Source organism: Mesoplodon bidens, assembly GCF_964165515.1.
Source record: "Mesoplodon bidens genome assembly, chromosome: 2".
Lineage (NCBI taxonomy): Eukaryota > Metazoa > Chordata > Mammalia > Artiodactyla > Ziphiidae > Mesoplodon > Mesoplodon bidens.
The window spans coordinates 77,053,699-77,070,034 of NC_138177.1; the positions used below are offsets into that span (position 1 = coordinate 77,053,699).

The following is a 16,336-nucleotide window of genomic DNA, read 5'->3' on the forward strand; positions in this document are numbered from 1 at the left end:
AAAACCCCCCTCAATTTTCTCATCTATAATTTAGAGATAATATAACCCATATAGAGTTATTGTGAGGATTAGATTTAATGTAAGGAAAGCGCCCAGCCTAGTGCCTGGCATATGGTAGGCACCCAATAAATGGTAGTTAAATGTAATTAAGAAAAATTAATTTTAAGTCATAATGAAGTTTGAACTTTTTAGTTTATATACTGTATAAACCATGCATTTGAGATATACATGATCTTTTATACTCCTGTGTAGCTCTCAAAGAAATACTATTTTTCTTGGTAAAAAGAAGAAAAATATGCAGAGTAGAGGGAAAATGCATCCTTCTTCCTTTTCCACATAAACATTGAAACACTAGCTTGTCTCTTTTCCAAAGGACATAAATAACTATTGGTGTTTGGTTTAATTTCATTTTTGGTTGTTTGCTTACTTTGAAAGTCACAGGTTAGGCAAGACATCCGTTCTCTGCCTGTGATATGGTCACAGAGTAAATGGCTGACTTCATATGTATTTGGTTTGGCCAGCATAGTCTTTTAGAATACTTTGAGTGGGACCTGTAGTCTGCAGTTTATTATAATTAATGTGAGTATAATATATGAATTAATATCTATAAAAGTACTTAAAATAGTACCTGATATATATGGTAAGTTCTTTGGGTTGTTTACCTTTATTCTTATCTTTCAGCAGTCTGTATTGTTTCATACCTAGTCTCTTCATATCTACATGTGTTTTAAATCTTTACATATCTGACTTTTGAAGGCAATTGAGTTTGAGATACCTGTTAAACCTTTTAACTTCACCTTCCTGAAGGTGTCTCCCTCCCAGATGATGACCCAGAGGCTGGCCAGGGGAGCAAGTTTTGCCTAGTGGCTATTGGCAGACTACAGGCAAGTATGAATTTTCCACATCTATATCACCCATTTTCAGTGGGAGAAAATCTCCTTCAGGATGTGTTCATGTTATTTTTTCTTTTACTCTCTGAATACAAATGAAGAATTCTGAAAAACTCCGAATATTTTGAGGAATATGGTATTCATAGTTAACCTTGCTTCTCTTGGATTTAGCAGAAGCTGAAGAGAGTGAGAGAGAGAGATCTTTTCCTCTTTCATACTTTTAGCTTTGCAATGCTGAATTTTCTATTTCCAACTAATTTCTTTTGCTCCTGTACAATAGAGGAGAGATCTTTTCATTTTTCATTACATGACTAACAGTAGAGAATTGGAATTATTTTGATTCTCCTTATAAAAACAGATGTTTCTTGGTTACTTGGGAGTATAATTTTCCAATCTGAATAGTGAATACCACCTAGCTAAATGAAAGTAAGTGGGTTTTAGGTTGAATGAATTATTACCTTTCTTTACAAAGTTCGTGAAGAGTACTTGTGTAGGAGTGGAGCTAGGCCTCATGCCCTATCTATAATGATCACTTTTTCCTTTTTGGATGGGTTGTGAAAGTTTAGAAATTCCTAAAATTGGAAACCTGATGGGAAATACATCTGTAAAGAATGGTGTCATTTTATCTCATTTTTATCTCTTTCCTTCAGGTAACTAGTTCTCCCAACTGTACAGACATGAGTAATGTTTGTCAGCCAACAGAGTTCATCTCTCGACACAATATTGAGGGAATCTTCACTTTTGTGGATCATCGCTGTGTGGCTACTGTTGGCTACCAACCACAGGTGAGGAGCTGGAGCTATTATACCACTGATATTTAGGCTTCTGTTTTCCCTTTGCTGTGCTGAGATTATTCAATCATATAATTCCAGAGATAGCCAAAACATGTCAGCCCCAACTCAGAAAAAGAGGTGTTCCTAGTCTGTTGATAGCTAAATATAATTCAGCTTCCTACCAAGGTTATCATCTGATCTAGAAAAATATGGCTTGTGAAACCAGGCTGGAGCAGCAGGTACAGATATGTATTTCTTTTTTGTTAGTGATATTAATACAGATAATGATGCAAGAGTGCTCATTTTAACTAGTTATAGTGATTTGGCCACCTTTAGATAATTCATATAATCATCTAGTTGCATAGTAACCCATAAAGTATGCAAATTTAGCACCAGTTATTATGATTTATTTAGATATCTCATTCAGCAGACCAGGTAACTATGTCTGAATTGAGAAACAAGTCATTACATAAACTTTCAAAATTATAGCTGCCAGGAGGGACTTCTGTAAAGAGGTTGGTGAAAAAGAGATCTTGAAAAAGGAGAACAAAGTCAGCATTTACACTACCTGATGCAACACCTGTTGTAAAGCTGTTGTTACCGACACAGTGTGGTGTTGGTGTAGGAATAGTTACATAGATCAGTAGTTGAGAATCGAGTCTGTTCTCACATTTATGGTCAACTGATTTTCAACAAAGATGCCAAGACAATTCAAGGGGAAAAGAAGCTTTTCCGATAGATGGTGACGGAACAGTTGTATACTCATAGGCAAAACAAAACAAGAAGAACTTAGACTCTTACCTCACACTGTACACAGAAATCAACTCTAAGATATAAAGGTGTAAGTGCCAAAGTTATAAAACTTCTAGAAGAAAATAGGATAAAATCTTTGTGATCTTGAGTTAGGCAAAGATTTTTTTTTTTGGCCATGTTGTGCAGCTTGCAGGATCTTAATTCCCCCACCAGGGATTGAACCCAGGCCACAGCAGTGAAAGTGCCGAGTCCTAATGACTGGACTGCCAGGGAATTCCCTAGGCAAAGATTTTTTATATGACACTAAAAGCATGATTCACAAAAGAAAAAATTTGGTAAGTTGGGTTTCATAAAAGTTAAAATTTGCCCTTTTAAAAGGGCATCATTAAGAAAGTGAAAAGACCAGCCACAAATTGGGAGAAAATATTTGTAAATCATATAACTGAAAAAGGATTTGTATCCAGACTAAAGAACTCTCAGAACTCATTAAGACAACCAGCCAGTAAAAAAGGGGCACAAGATTTGAATAGACATTTCACCAAAGAAGCAATATGAATGACATATAAATAGTTGCTTGTCATTAGGAAAGTACAGATTAAAGCCACAATGAGATACCACTATATGCCCATTAGAATGGCTATCATCAAAAAGTATTGGTAAGAACATGGAGAAACAGAACCTTCATACATTGTTAGTAGATAAGTAAAATGGTATAACTACTTCGGAAAACCATTTTGGCAGTTTCTTAAAAAGTTAAACATACACTTACCTAATTGCTACAAATTAGCAATTCCACTCCTAAGTATTTACCCAAGAGAAATGAAAACATATGTTCACACAAAGATTTATACACAGATGTTCATATCTGTATTATTCATAATAGCCAAAAAGTGGAATGTCCATTAACTAGTGAATGGATACTCACTGTGGTATATCCATGTTAGAATATTTATGAGCAATAAAAGGGATATACTGTTGATACATGGAACAACATAGATGAACTTCATAGATGAACACAAAAATGGTGTGTTAAATGAAAGAAGCCAGACACAAAAGAGTACCTACTGTATGATTCCATTTGTATAGAAAAGGCAAAACTGAAGAAGCAGAAGCATATCAGTGGTTGGCCAAGGGATTAGGAACAGGGATTGACTACAAACGGGCAGAAGGGAACTTTTGGGTGCAGTGGACATGTTCTAAAACTGAATTGTGGTAATGGTTGTATAACTGTGTAAATTTATTATAGGTCATCAAATTAGAATTATAAAGTTCATTTAGAATGAGTGAGTTTATCTAAATTATACCTCAAATCTGTAAAAAATTCAGTTAAAATAAATGTACAATATCCTGAAAAAGAAGAATGCTCTAGAGGTCAGTTGTTCAGCAGATTCCATCTTTTTTTGATTGTCTTCCCCCCCCCCCACTCTTATCCATAATCCTAGGGTAAAAGCAAGAGAAATGAAATCCAAGTCCCCTGCTAATGGCTCAGGAAAGTTAGATGATCATAAAAGTGTCAATTTTACTCTTCTTTTTCTCTTTTAGGAACTGTTAGGAAAGAATATTGTAGAATTCTGTCATCCTGAAGACCAGCAGCTTCTAAGAGACAGCTTCCAACAGGTAACTTTTTTTCCTGGTTTGGATTGGAATAGTATTTTAATCTAATATCTATTACTACATTCATTCCACAAATATTTATTGACTGCTGATTAATCGAGTACTGTGGCAGACCCTGCAGTTTTATGTTCTTTAGTACTTAACCTGTATTTTTAAGAAACAGAAAAGGACCAGTACTTTGAAACTATGGATAATGTTCAAGGTATTTTTGTTTGACTTTGGCTACTCAGTGTCTTATATCCAAGGGGCTGTCTTTAAAGTATTTAAAATATTCTACACTTCACTGAACAGTGGATAGTAGTTGAAAAATTCATTTCACGGTTCTTTTATAGATAAGTGAAAGTTGGCTCTTAATTGTAAGCAAACTCTTATTTTCAGGCCCTAGATCCTGAAAACATCTGGCGAATTTAATTTCAGGACAGACTTGGCTTTAGATAGTAGCTCTTACTTTGTATTAGACTGGTTAGTTTTCCTCTTTAAGCCTCAATAGTGTTTTTACTGATACAATGGGTATATAAGATAAAGCATTTAAAGCACAAAGGCCAACTTCTAGAGGAAATCAGACAATGGCAGTAAAAAGTCTCTCTGTCTCTCTAATTCCTCAGCATCACCTGTTCCATCCATGCACATTCCATGTATGGGTAGTCTTTTTTTTTTTTTTTCTTGTAGTGTAGTCTTAGGAAAGCTATTCTGACTTCTGTTGAAACCATTCAAAGCTGAGGACATGGACTTCTGGCAGTGCGAGAAGATGTTGTACAGTATACTTTAAATCCATGAAATTCATAATTCTGACGCTTTGGGCCACAGAGTATCACTTTATCACTTCTAGAAAAATGTTTATTCCAAAGCAATGGGCCATATATACACTCTGTAATCTCATGGTTTTTATTCTGACATCAGTTGCTGCTATGATACTAGAGTACAGAAGCAAAGGTACTTTTTAATGTGCAGTCTAGTTGCTGCTTACTAGTTGCTGATTTCTAGATTTTGATGTTTCTTATGTCTACATGGATTTGTATTTCTTTTTGCTTTTCAGTACATAAATTTAGTTGCTATTTCTAATGAAGGTTGTTTTTCTCTTTTTTTTTTCCCATTTTGGTTCATGTCATGCTTTGTTTCACATTTGATTTTTTAAAGTTTTACTTATGTATTTTAACTGTGCCATTTTATTATTGCTAAGTGAAGTATGTCCCGTTTTCTGTTACAGTTATTTCTCAGTCAGATTGTAATGTCAGCAGTTACTGCCACTTAACTTAAACACAACTTAAACACAAATGTTATCACTTAACTTTTTCTTAAAAAGCAATTTAAAGTGTAGGTATTTTGAATTACTGGGCTTATACTTCATTGGCATGGATATGTACAGTAATAATCAGGTTTCAAATCCAGTACTTAGTTTGTATACAAATGTAATGATGTTCATTGTGCATATATTATACAGTGAGCACATGTATTAAAGACTACTTATTGTTTAAATGTAGATGTTCATATGTCATTTCTTGTTTATAATGTTAAATAAATGTTGTTCTTAAAAAAAAGAAAAAAACACATAGCCTAGTGCTTGACATATAGTAAGTACCAAATAAATGTTAGCTGCTAATATTATTTTTTTTTACTGTTAAGGAGGGGGTTCAAAAGATTATTTTCTGTTCTTTGAGATTAGAAACTAAAATCTAAAATTGCTTTCTTTTAAAAAATAAAAGCAAAACAAAACTAAAGCCAACTTAGTTTTATTTATAGAAACCTTCATGGGGGCTATGAAAACAGAAATTCTCAGGCTTGGCAGAAAAAGCTAGGATTGAGGGGCAGCATATAAGCTATGTTCAGTGTCATTAAACTTATAAACTCCTAGTTAATTTGCTAGATCAGTGTATCTTTAAGGGACTTGGTTTTTATTTGTTTTTTGGTTTTTTTTTTTTACAACTTTATTGGAGTATAATTGCTTCACAATGGTGTATTAGTTTCTGCTTTATAACAAAGTGAATCAGTTATACATATACATCTGTTCCCATATCCTTTAAGGGACTTTCCAAAGGAAGTGGGGAAAGGTAGTCTTTTCTCTCCTGGAATAATTGTTACTCCTGTTTGATATTGACAAGAGTGGTTAGATAGCTTGGGACTCTGAGAAGAAACATGATAAATATAAATATATAAATATATCTCCTTATTGTTTAGTCACTTACTTTTACTCCCCAAAACAATAAAATGCTGTTTTGTTAGTAACATTGCTAGAGACTGTTACTTCAAGGACAGTGACACAAGGATCTTAAGGTTGTAAATGTCTAAGGGAAATTTTTTGTGGGTTTCAACTGATAGCATGAAAACTTTTTCAGGTGGTGAAGTTAAAAGGCCAGGTGCTATCTGTCATGTTCCGGTTTCGGTCTAAGAACCGAGAATGGCTCTGGATGAGAACCAGCTCTTTTACTTTCCAGAACCCTTACTCAGATGAAATTGAGTACATCATCTGTACCAACACCAATGTGAAGTATGTACCATAAAGACCTTTTCCAATGTTGGGATTTCTCACGGGCCAAGTCTGCTTAGCCTTATCAGGTTACCTCCTCTTCTACTTTTCTAGTAGTAAACACCATTATTTCTTCATCTTCCAACTTCTTAGGATTTGGGGTAGTTCATCCAGGTAGAGTAAAAATTTTTTTTAATTTAATTTTTTACTAGAGTATAGTTGATTTATACAGGTAGAGTAAAATTTTAACAAACAGTAGCTTAGAGACTAGATTCTGAAATGTGAAGGGTTTGGTCAGTTGACCTTTGAACAACATGAGTTTGAACCGTGTGGGTCCACTTATATGCAGATTTTTTTCAGTAGTAAATGCTACAGTACTACGTGAGCTGCATATACGGAGGGTCGACTATAAGTTATACTCAGATTTTTGACTGCTCAGAGCATTGGTGCCCCTAACCCTTGTGTTGTTCAAGGGTCAACTGTATTTCAACTTTATGTTTCAACCCTTTTTAGAAAGTATTTTGTTTTATACACCAGTTTATCACTCTAGTCTGACAGGAAATTTTTCTAGAACAAGTATCTGCAAACTTTCTGTAAAAGACCAGATACTAAATATTTTAACATTGTGGGGCATACAGTCTCTATTGCAGCTTCTCAATTCTGCTGTTATAGCATGAAAACAGTTCTAGACAAATGAAATGAATAAAGATGGCTGTGTTCCAGTAAACTTTTATTTACAAAAACAGGCAATGGACTGGATTTGGCCCACAGACCATAGTTTACTTTAGAGCATAGCTATATTCACTCTTTTGTTAGCTTCTGTTTCTCTGTTCCTTGATTCTTTTCCCTTTGAACTTTCTCAGCTTTGTAAGAAACAATTTTATTAAAATAGATTTCATATACCATACAGTTTACTCATTTAAAGTGTACAGTTTCTTAAGTATGTCACAGGGTTGTGCATGTATTACCACACACAAAAAAAACCTATTACCTCCAGAGAAATCCTGTACTAATTAACGGTCATCCTCCCCAAGCCCTATGTAACAACTATTCTATTCTGTGTCTCGCCTGTTCTTATAAATGGAAACATATAATATATGGTTCTTTTGTGACTGGCCTCTTTCACTTAGTATAATCTTTTAAGGATCATCCATGTTGTAGCATGTATCTATACTTCATTTCTTTTTATTGCCAAATAATATTGCTTTGTATTGGTATACCACATTTTGTTTATCCATTCAACAGTCGATGGATATTGAGTTGTTTACACTTTCTGGCTACTAAGACTGCTGCTATGAACATTTGTGTACTAGTTTTTGTGTGGATATGTTGGGTTTTTTTTTGCAGTACGCGGGCCTCTCACTGTTGTGGCCTCTCCCATTGCGAAGCACAGGCTCCAGACGCGTAGGCTCAGCAGCCATGGCTCACGGGCATAGCCGCTCTGCGGCATGTGGGATCTTCCCGGACCGGGGCACGAACCTGTGTCCCCTGCATCGGCAGGCGGACTCTCAACCACTGCGCCACCAGGGAAGCCCTGTGTGGATATGTTTTTATTCTCTTTGGTATATACCTAGGAGTAGAATTGCTGGGTCACATGGTGACTCTATGTTTAATCTTTTGAGGAACTCCCAAACTGTTTTCCAAAGCTGCTGTACCATTTTACTTTCTCATCAGCAATGTATGAGAGTTCCAGCTTCTCATATTCTTGCTGTCTTTTTTTATTGTACCCATCCTAGTGGGTGTCGGTTGTCAAGGTACTTCTTTTCCATTTAATCTATCTGTGTAGAATTGGCCTTAAACCCACGTGTGAAGATCTGATTATAACTAATTAGCAAGTGTGAATAATATCGGTGACAACATTGAGTCTCTGTCCTCCAATTCAACTTTTAGGGCTTGTAAAGTTTAGTTCTTTGCTAATTAATTTTAGTATAACAGAGTGGATTCAGTTAGAAATTTTCATTAACTTAAGACTCAGGTCATTGTAGTTTTTTGGGTTTTTGATTTTGTATCTTTATATTACAGAACAACAACTGTTTTGTGTTTCTGTTTTGCTTAAATTTTGAAATGTTTAAGTCTTTTTAAGAAGTTGTTCCTGGAAATAATGGCTTTCCCCATTTTTGCATACTACAAGTTTTTCCCACTACAGTAAGTTTTAGTTGACTCTTATTTATTTTGTAATAAATACTCTTTGTAGAAAGTTCGGAAAGTATTGAAAATAGTAAAGAGAAGGAAAAAATTTCTCACTATCCAGAAATAGTCTTTGTTAATGTTTCATTGTGTACTTTCAGTTTTTTACTTATGCTTTTTTGAAAACACAATATATGGATATACAACATATACATACACACATCCACAACGACTAGGTATTGAATACCTGGAAGGAGTTAGAGCCCAAACAGGATGAACTCTTGTTCCATAGGACATAGTTTCTATTTGTACCATGTTTTCTGTAGTGTGAATTATTTGCTGAATCTGAAGTTACAGGTTATCGTAGGATTGGACTTGAAAGGGGAATTTATCAGTGATTACCCCATGTACAGGTGAATCTATAATGTCTTATGTACAAACAGAGTCAGATACTTTTTTTTTCTTTGTTTTCTCTACTCTTCATTTTCCTAGGAACTCTAGCCAGGAACCACGGCCTACACTGCCCAACACAATCCAGAGGCCACAGCTAGGTCCCACAGCTAATTTATCCCTGGAGATGGGCTCAGGGCAGCTGGCACCCAGGTGAGAAATGGTCAAAGAATCATTTATTGAGCAGTGACTAGCCTGGGGTGGTGGCCGTATACAGTCCCACTTTTTTGTTTATTTGTTTGTTTTAAGCCCTTTCCCCAGATTCTTTTTAAGAATCTCTTTTCCCGTTTCTCTCTTTACTTGCCTTTAACATATAGGCAGCAGCAACAGCAAACAGAATTGGATGTGGTACCAGGAAGAGATGGACTAGCCAGCTACAATCATTCCCAGGTTAGTGTGTCTTCTTTGAAGGATGGTGAGCATTTCCTTAAGAAGTATCCCTAAGAGCCAGTTAGAGTATATATGTATCTTTACATGAATTTTAGGGTTATTGAGTTGTCATGTTAAACCTTCTTATTTTTTCTTATTTTTTTTTCTTATCTTCTTCTTATTTTTATCATTGTATTTCCACAGGTTTCTGTTCAGCCTGTGACAACCACAGGGCCAGAACACAACAAGCCCCTCGAGAAGTCAGAGGGTCTATTTGCCCAAGATAGAGATCCAAGATTTTCAGAAATCTACTCCAACATCAATACGGGTATGTTTCTTCCTTATTCTCATTTTAAATTCTCATTATCATCACTTACTGATGGGCCTACAATTGCCCAATCAGTAGTGTCCCAGTATATTTCCATTTAATCCTAATACCTCATGAGTAAATAGGAACTTGCTGAACTAATATACTACAGCCCCTTGACTGGCCCTCCCCCAACTCCTTTTGGTCCACAGATCAGAGTAAAGGCATCTCCTCCAGCACTGTCCCTGCCACCCAACAGTTATTCTCCCAGGGCAACACATTCTCTCCTACCTCCCGGCCGGCAGAGAATTTCAGGTGAGCCCCATATGTGTGTGCTACTTTACCTGGCAACTGAGGGATTCAGTTACTGAATCCAAGTTTTATTCTTCCCTAACTTTCTCTGGTTATTTCAGACAAAGCAGTGGAACTTGTAGGCCTGGGATCAGACAAGCTTGCTTTTCTTCCTCCTTTTTCTTTGCACCTGTCCTGTTGCCATGTTCTAGGTTCCATCTCTGTGTGTCCTGATCAGTGTGTGACTGTCAGTCTTTCTCGTCTTTTCCAAATTCTGTTATCAAGTTTTCCTTAACCCCAGGGAGTCAAGGGAATCTAGGTATAGCACTAGATTGTCCTGTGATTCCTAGATTCTGTGATAAATGCACCTTTTTAATCCTTACCTCACTATTTGTTCACTCGTAGAAATAGTGGTCTGGCCCCTCCTGTAACCATTGTCCAGCCATCAGCTTCTGCAGGGCAGATGTTGGCCCAGATTTCTCGCCACTCCAATCCTACCCAGGGAGCAGCCCCAGCTTGGACCCCTAGCACCCGCCCAGGCTTCTCTGCCCAGGTAAACCTTCTCATCTGTCTGTCCCTTGTGTATTTTTTGTTTGTTTGGTTAGGCTTTTCTACATATGTAAAATTATTGCTGTCTGTCTTAGACATCTTCTTTCCACCCCCGATCCCCTTCCTTCCAATTTTTATCTTTATTGGGAGCAGCTAGATAATTAAAAACCATAGATAATACAAACATCTCAGAGTCCATGGTCTTCACATTCACCTTAAATCAAAATTGCTCATAAACATCTTGAACAGGTTTCAGTTTCAGATTTGTTTTGGAGTAAATTCTGAGAAGTTTCCACTTTGGTTAGGGCTACAAAATACAGGAACAAAGGAGAAAATTAATCACTAATTTATACACAGTGATATCTATTTACCAAAAAATATATATATTGTGTTGAAAAATCCTCATATAGTATATATGTGTATATATTAAAATATATGTTAAGGCTAAAGCTAATGTCCTGTCATATGTTGATATATACTTATATTGCATAAGTAATATCTTGAATAAAAAAGCCAAAACCAGAAGTAAGCTCCAGAATTGTTATATGCAGTATGACGTCATTGTATAACAAATGCATAGGAAAATAAAAACTGGAAGAAGTTATCCAAAAATGTTAACCATGGGTCTTTGGTGGTAGAATTATGGATGATTATTTCCTTTTTATTTTCCTTCCTTTTGAAAATATCCCACAGTGCATATGCATTACTATTGTAGTGAGAAAAATGTTTAGTTACCAAAAAAAAAACCATCATTAGGAACAAACAAATGTGGTCCAGACTAAATAAAATGATACAAAGTGTTTTTTCTCTATATATAATGCTATACTATTATTAATACCTCTAGTTTTTATATATAACTTTACAGTTTATAAAATGCTTTCATTTAAGTCATTTTCATTTAATTTTCACAACTCTAAATGTGTACTGTTACTAATCCCATGGTTCTTTGTTTTTTGCAATTTATCACAAGTGTCTAAAAATAGTGCCAAGGGAGATTGGGATTTAATTGGAAGAAATATACAGTGGCATATAAGTAATGAGCTTGGCTCAAAAGAATCCAGTGAGGGCTTCCCTGGTGGCACAGTGGTTGAGAGTCCACCTGCCGATGCAGGGGACACGGGTTCGTGCCCTGGTCCGGGAGGATCCCACATGCCGCGGAGCGGTTGGGCCCATGAGCCATGACCGCTGGGCCTGCACATCTGGAGCCTGTGTTCCACAATGGGAGAGGCCACAACAGTGAGAGGCCCGCATACCGCAAAAAAAAGAACAAAACAAAAAACCACAAAAAGAATCCAGTGATTGACAGAGGTAACGTTAACTCTCACAGGAATGGCCTGTGCAATAATGTTAATGTTCCATTTGCTCTCTACCCCTTTCTTTCTTTTAGCAGGTGGCTACCCAGGCTACAGCCAAGACTCGTTCTTCCCAATTTGGTGTAGGCAACTTTCAGACTCCATCCTCCTTCAGCCCCATGTCCCTCCCTGGAGCTTCCACTGCATCACCTGGTGCCGCTGCCTACCCAAGTCTCACCAATCGTGGATCCAACTTTGGTGAGTTCAGACTAGAAGGAGAAAAATCACACCACTAAAGAGGAAGGATTTGGGGCTTCCCTGGTGGCACAGTGGTTAAGAGTCCCCCTGCCAACGCAGGGGACACGGGTTTGAGCCCTGGTCCAGGAAGATCCCACATGCCGCGGAGCAACTAATCCCGTGCGCCACAACTACTGAGCCTGCGCTCTAGAGCCCGCAAGCCACAACTACTTAGCCCGCGTGCTCAGAGCCCATGCTCCACAGCAAAGAGAAGCCACTGCAATGAGAAGCCCGTGCACCACAACGAAGAGTAGCCCCCGCTCGTCACAACTGGAGAAAGCCCGCGCGCAGCAATGAAGACCCAACGCAGCCAAAAATAAATAAATAAAATAAATAAATTCATTTTTAAAAAAAGAGAAAGAATTTCGTAGTTAAAATGGCTTGCTTTTGTCACAGCTGTACTGACCTAATTATAGGAAAATGCAAGGTGACAGTCCATTTGGAATATAAAACATACCCACATGAAAAAGACTTTAGCACATATAACAAAAAGCATGTAAAGTATTATAAATTTAATAATATGCAAGTATAGTCTGAATGAGCAAAGGACTCTTTGGAAAGGGTACCTAGAGAAGAAAAGTGAATCTGAGACCAGGGTTTGAAATAGAAGAGGCATTGACTTGCAGAAAGAAGGGCAGAAAGTATCTAGGTAAAATCAATGATTTGCATGTGATAATATGCTAGTTTCTCCTCTCTAGTGGAGTTAGCAGATTGAAGTTGTTTATTCTTCCTTGCTGTATTTTTAGCTCCTGAGACTGGACAGACTGCAGGACAATTCCAGACACGGACAGCAGAGGGTGTGGGTGTCTGGCCACAGTGGCAGGGCCAGCAGCCTCATCATCGTTCAAGTTCTAATGAGCAACATGTTCAACAGCCATCAGCACAGCAACCTGGCCAGCCAGAGGTCTTCCAGGTGAGAGGGTGAACAGACTTCAGAAAACCAGAAACTGGGAGAGAGTCAGGGAGGAGAGACAGAAGAAAGCATGCATGGATTCAGGTGTTTGATTGAGGTTAGTAAGAAGAGAAGAAAAGACATATAGGAATAGATGTCATTAATTGAAAAGATTGTGAACTTAGTGTGCTGCACAGCCTTTAACCAGACCATCGTTAGTGATGTGAAGCGCCATGTGAAGACATCAAAAAAAGTAATTTTGGGGCCTCCCTGGTGGCGCAGTGGTTGAGAGTCCGCCTGCTGATGCAGGGGACAGGGGTTCGTGCCCCGGCCCGGGAGGATCCCACGTGCCGCGGAGCGGCTGGGTCTGTGAGCCATGGCCGCTGGGCCTGCGCGTCCGGAGCCTGTGCTCCGCAATGGGAGAGGCCACAACAGTGAGAGGCCCACGTACAGAAAAAAAAAAAAAAAAGTAATTTTGGCCCATTCACGGAGAACCATGTGCCCACTTGATAGTACTTTAGGTATGAAAATACTGAATACAGCTCTAAAGGTCTATTTACATACATCCTGAGGGGACTGCAAGAGTCAGTGGAGTAATCTCAGGTGGGACAAAGGAGGAGCTTAGTTTAAAACACAGGTCGAAAGAAGGCAAAACAAGGTTTTGGTGGAAAACATAATAGGATAAGAGATACTCCATATGTATCCAGAGGGGGGTTTTATGAAATGTGACAAGCAGATTTTTCTCCTTTTGAAAATACTGAGGTCTAGAAAAGAGGGAAAATGTGGAACTGTAGGAGAAAGACAGAGAAGGAACTAGGAAAAAAGGTCATCTAAAGGAGTCAGTGTTGCTGGGAGTTTCTGCTGCACAGCAGAAACTCTCTGGGGCCAGAGATGACAGTTCAGGGGAATGTTGGGAGGCAGCTTGATAAATGTAAAGGATCAAGGTGTGTGACCCAAACTTATTCTTTTTCACTTATTAGGAGATGCTGTCCATGCTGGGAGACCAGAGCAACAGTTACAACAATGAAGAATTTCCTGATCTGACTATGTTTCCCTCCTTTTCAGAATAGAACTATTGGGGTGAGGATAAGGGGTGGGGGAGAAAAAAAAGATCACCATTTGTTTTTAAAAAGCAAATCTTACTATAAACAGAATAAAAGTTCCTCTCCCTTCCCTTCCCTCACCCCTGATGTATACCCCCTTTTCCTTCTGACCTTTCCCTTGTCTCCCTTGTTTCTCTCTGAAATAACATTTATAGAAGAAATGGAGTGAATCCTCAAGGCTTTGGGGACCCTTTGAAAAATTGAGACTGGATAAGGTTAAGAATGCCTTTCCTTATGTCTCCTGACCAGAAATTTTGTGCAGAGATGATTTATGCTGGGTCGAGGGGCAGGTTAGAGAACCTGGCATCCACTCTTTGCCTTGGATACTATGGCTTATTTCTGGAAAGAAATTCTCAATAAGGTGGAGGAGGGGAGAAATGTCCTCATGTTTGAGGACCATGAAGCATGGTAGGTATACATGGGGCTTTAGGAAGTGAACATAGGCTCTTTCTGCTGCCTGTGAGCAATTCCTCTGGGAAGAAACATGTGTAAGGAAGTGTGAGAGAGAGAAGGAAAGAGAGAGAGTGTGTGTGTGCGTGCATGCGTGCATGCATGTGCACATGTGTGTGCATGAGCACGTGCACATTTGTTTCTGTGTTTCTTTCTCCCTGTTGGGGAGTTATGCAAAATTTGTCCCAGATTTTGTCTTTCTTTGTGTTTTTTAAAGAGTCCTAAGGAGTTAACTCTTCCAGGTATTTTCCACTTAGTATTGCAGCCAAAGAATATTTAAATAAATGTCTTTGCTGCACTTATATCTATGCCCAGCCAATAGGCAACTATAAGCAAATATATAAAGTCTTCTATTGAAATCGTTGGTCTCTCATCGAACACATATAGTGATAAAGCTGGGTCATTCCTGCTTTTGGTGCTCTCACCTTATATGGAAGATCTGCAAACATTACAGAAGTAGGCTGGCAAGATAAACACTTTTAGAAACCCCCTACTTGGCCATAAGGATAATGCTGCATTTTTCTGTCAGAATCACATATGATGTGTGTTCTGTAGAGGTTATATATGCATGGAAACTCAGCTTCTTGGATTAGCAGTCCCAGTGAAAATCCTCACTGGTGGAGTTTAAACCAAATACCAAGCCTTCTTGCAAAGTAACCTCTTTCATACCATTCTCAAAGTATCCAGTCTGCAAGAAACGGAGATTTAGGTCTCTTCTGGGCCTATAGTTCTTTCCTCTTTGCTCCCTTTCCAATCTTGAGATTGGATTTTGCTTTATAGTACAAGTGTAATAAATCCATGTAATAGATGGGACCTGGACTCCCATCCCGACAGGGTCACTTAGCAATTAACTATAGCCATATAAACGCGGATACAGGTTACTACTCTCACTCTTTCCCTTCCTCAGGTAACAGCCATGTGTATCGGCCTTTTTTTTGTTTGTTTGGCTCAGGCCAGTATCTTAAGTGCAAGACTGAATAAGGAGAAGACATACTAAATGTAGCCATAGGGGACTGAGGAACATAGGTGGCCTTGGAGAGGCTGAAGAATGTCATTAGGTTTCCCTCCCTTTTGTCTCCAATCTGGTGCCAGGTAGTGGAGTGGAAAAGGAGACAGTTTATTTTTTTATTCTATGTGCACACATACAATATACATATATATTTATATCACAGTTTAAGAAACCAAAAAGTTGAGTTTCCAATGAAATCCTTGTTTTTTAATAATCAGCTGTTTTTAAATGTGATCAGGACTATAATATTGTACAGTTATTATAGGGCTTCTGGGGAAGGGGAGGGGCGGGAGAAGATGCTCTGGGGGTTTTGTTTCTGCTTTTCCTTCAGGGTTTTATTTTTGATTGTTGTCTTTTTTTTCCCTTGTTGGCCATTTCTGTACTGCTGGCATCTGTGCTGAGCCTTACAGTGGCAAAAATAATGACATGTAGCAAAGATTTTAAAACAAAATATTTTTTCCTTTTGTAAACTTTCCTGTGTTGTGTGATCTTGATTGCGGCTTTATTATTCCTTCCCAGCTCATAAACAACAAACACCCACAACTAGTTGAATCCATAGCTTGTGCTTCAAATATACAAACATAAAAGCACAGTATGTCTATAATTTCAGGAATCAGAAATCATAGGGCTCTGATCACTCAGCATTCCTTGGTTGTCCTCCTGATCTTGACTCATTCTGAGTAAAATCATCAGAGACATCTGACCA

General features: G+C 38.0%; 1 protein-coding gene across 4 annotated transcripts in view; it reads left to right on the plus strand.

The window, feature by feature from the left end:
- The window catches only part of ARNT (aryl hydrocarbon receptor nuclear translocator), a 66,681-nt gene extending 50,581 nt beyond the window's left edge, over positions 1-16,100 (plus strand). For 2 of the 4 annotated variants that reach the window (XM_081225917.1, XM_081225919.1), the window contains 12 exons: positions 808-884; positions 1,541-1,675; positions 3,959-4,033; positions 6,364-6,515; positions 9,114-9,224; positions 9,389-9,461; positions 9,645-9,768; positions 9,960-10,062; positions 10,444-10,591; positions 11,975-12,137; positions 12,923-13,089; positions 14,049-16,100. In XM_081225917.1, coding sequence (XP_081082043.1) covers positions 808-884; positions 1,541-1,675; positions 3,959-4,033; positions 6,364-6,515; positions 9,114-9,224; positions 9,389-9,461; positions 9,645-9,768; positions 9,960-10,062; positions 10,444-10,591; positions 11,975-12,137; positions 12,923-13,089; positions 14,049-14,138 — 1,418 coding nt within the window. In that variant the 3' untranslated portion in view covers positions 14,139-16,100. The remainder of the gene's footprint in view (positions 1-807; positions 885-1,540; positions 1,676-3,958; positions 4,034-6,363; positions 6,516-9,113; positions 9,225-9,388; positions 9,462-9,644; positions 9,769-9,959; positions 10,063-10,443; positions 10,592-11,974; positions 12,138-12,922; positions 13,090-14,048) is intronic. The other 2 variants (XM_081225918.1, XM_081225920.1) reach the window with 1 other exon arrangement.
- The last annotated feature ends 236 nt before the right edge of the window (positions 16,101-16,336 follow it).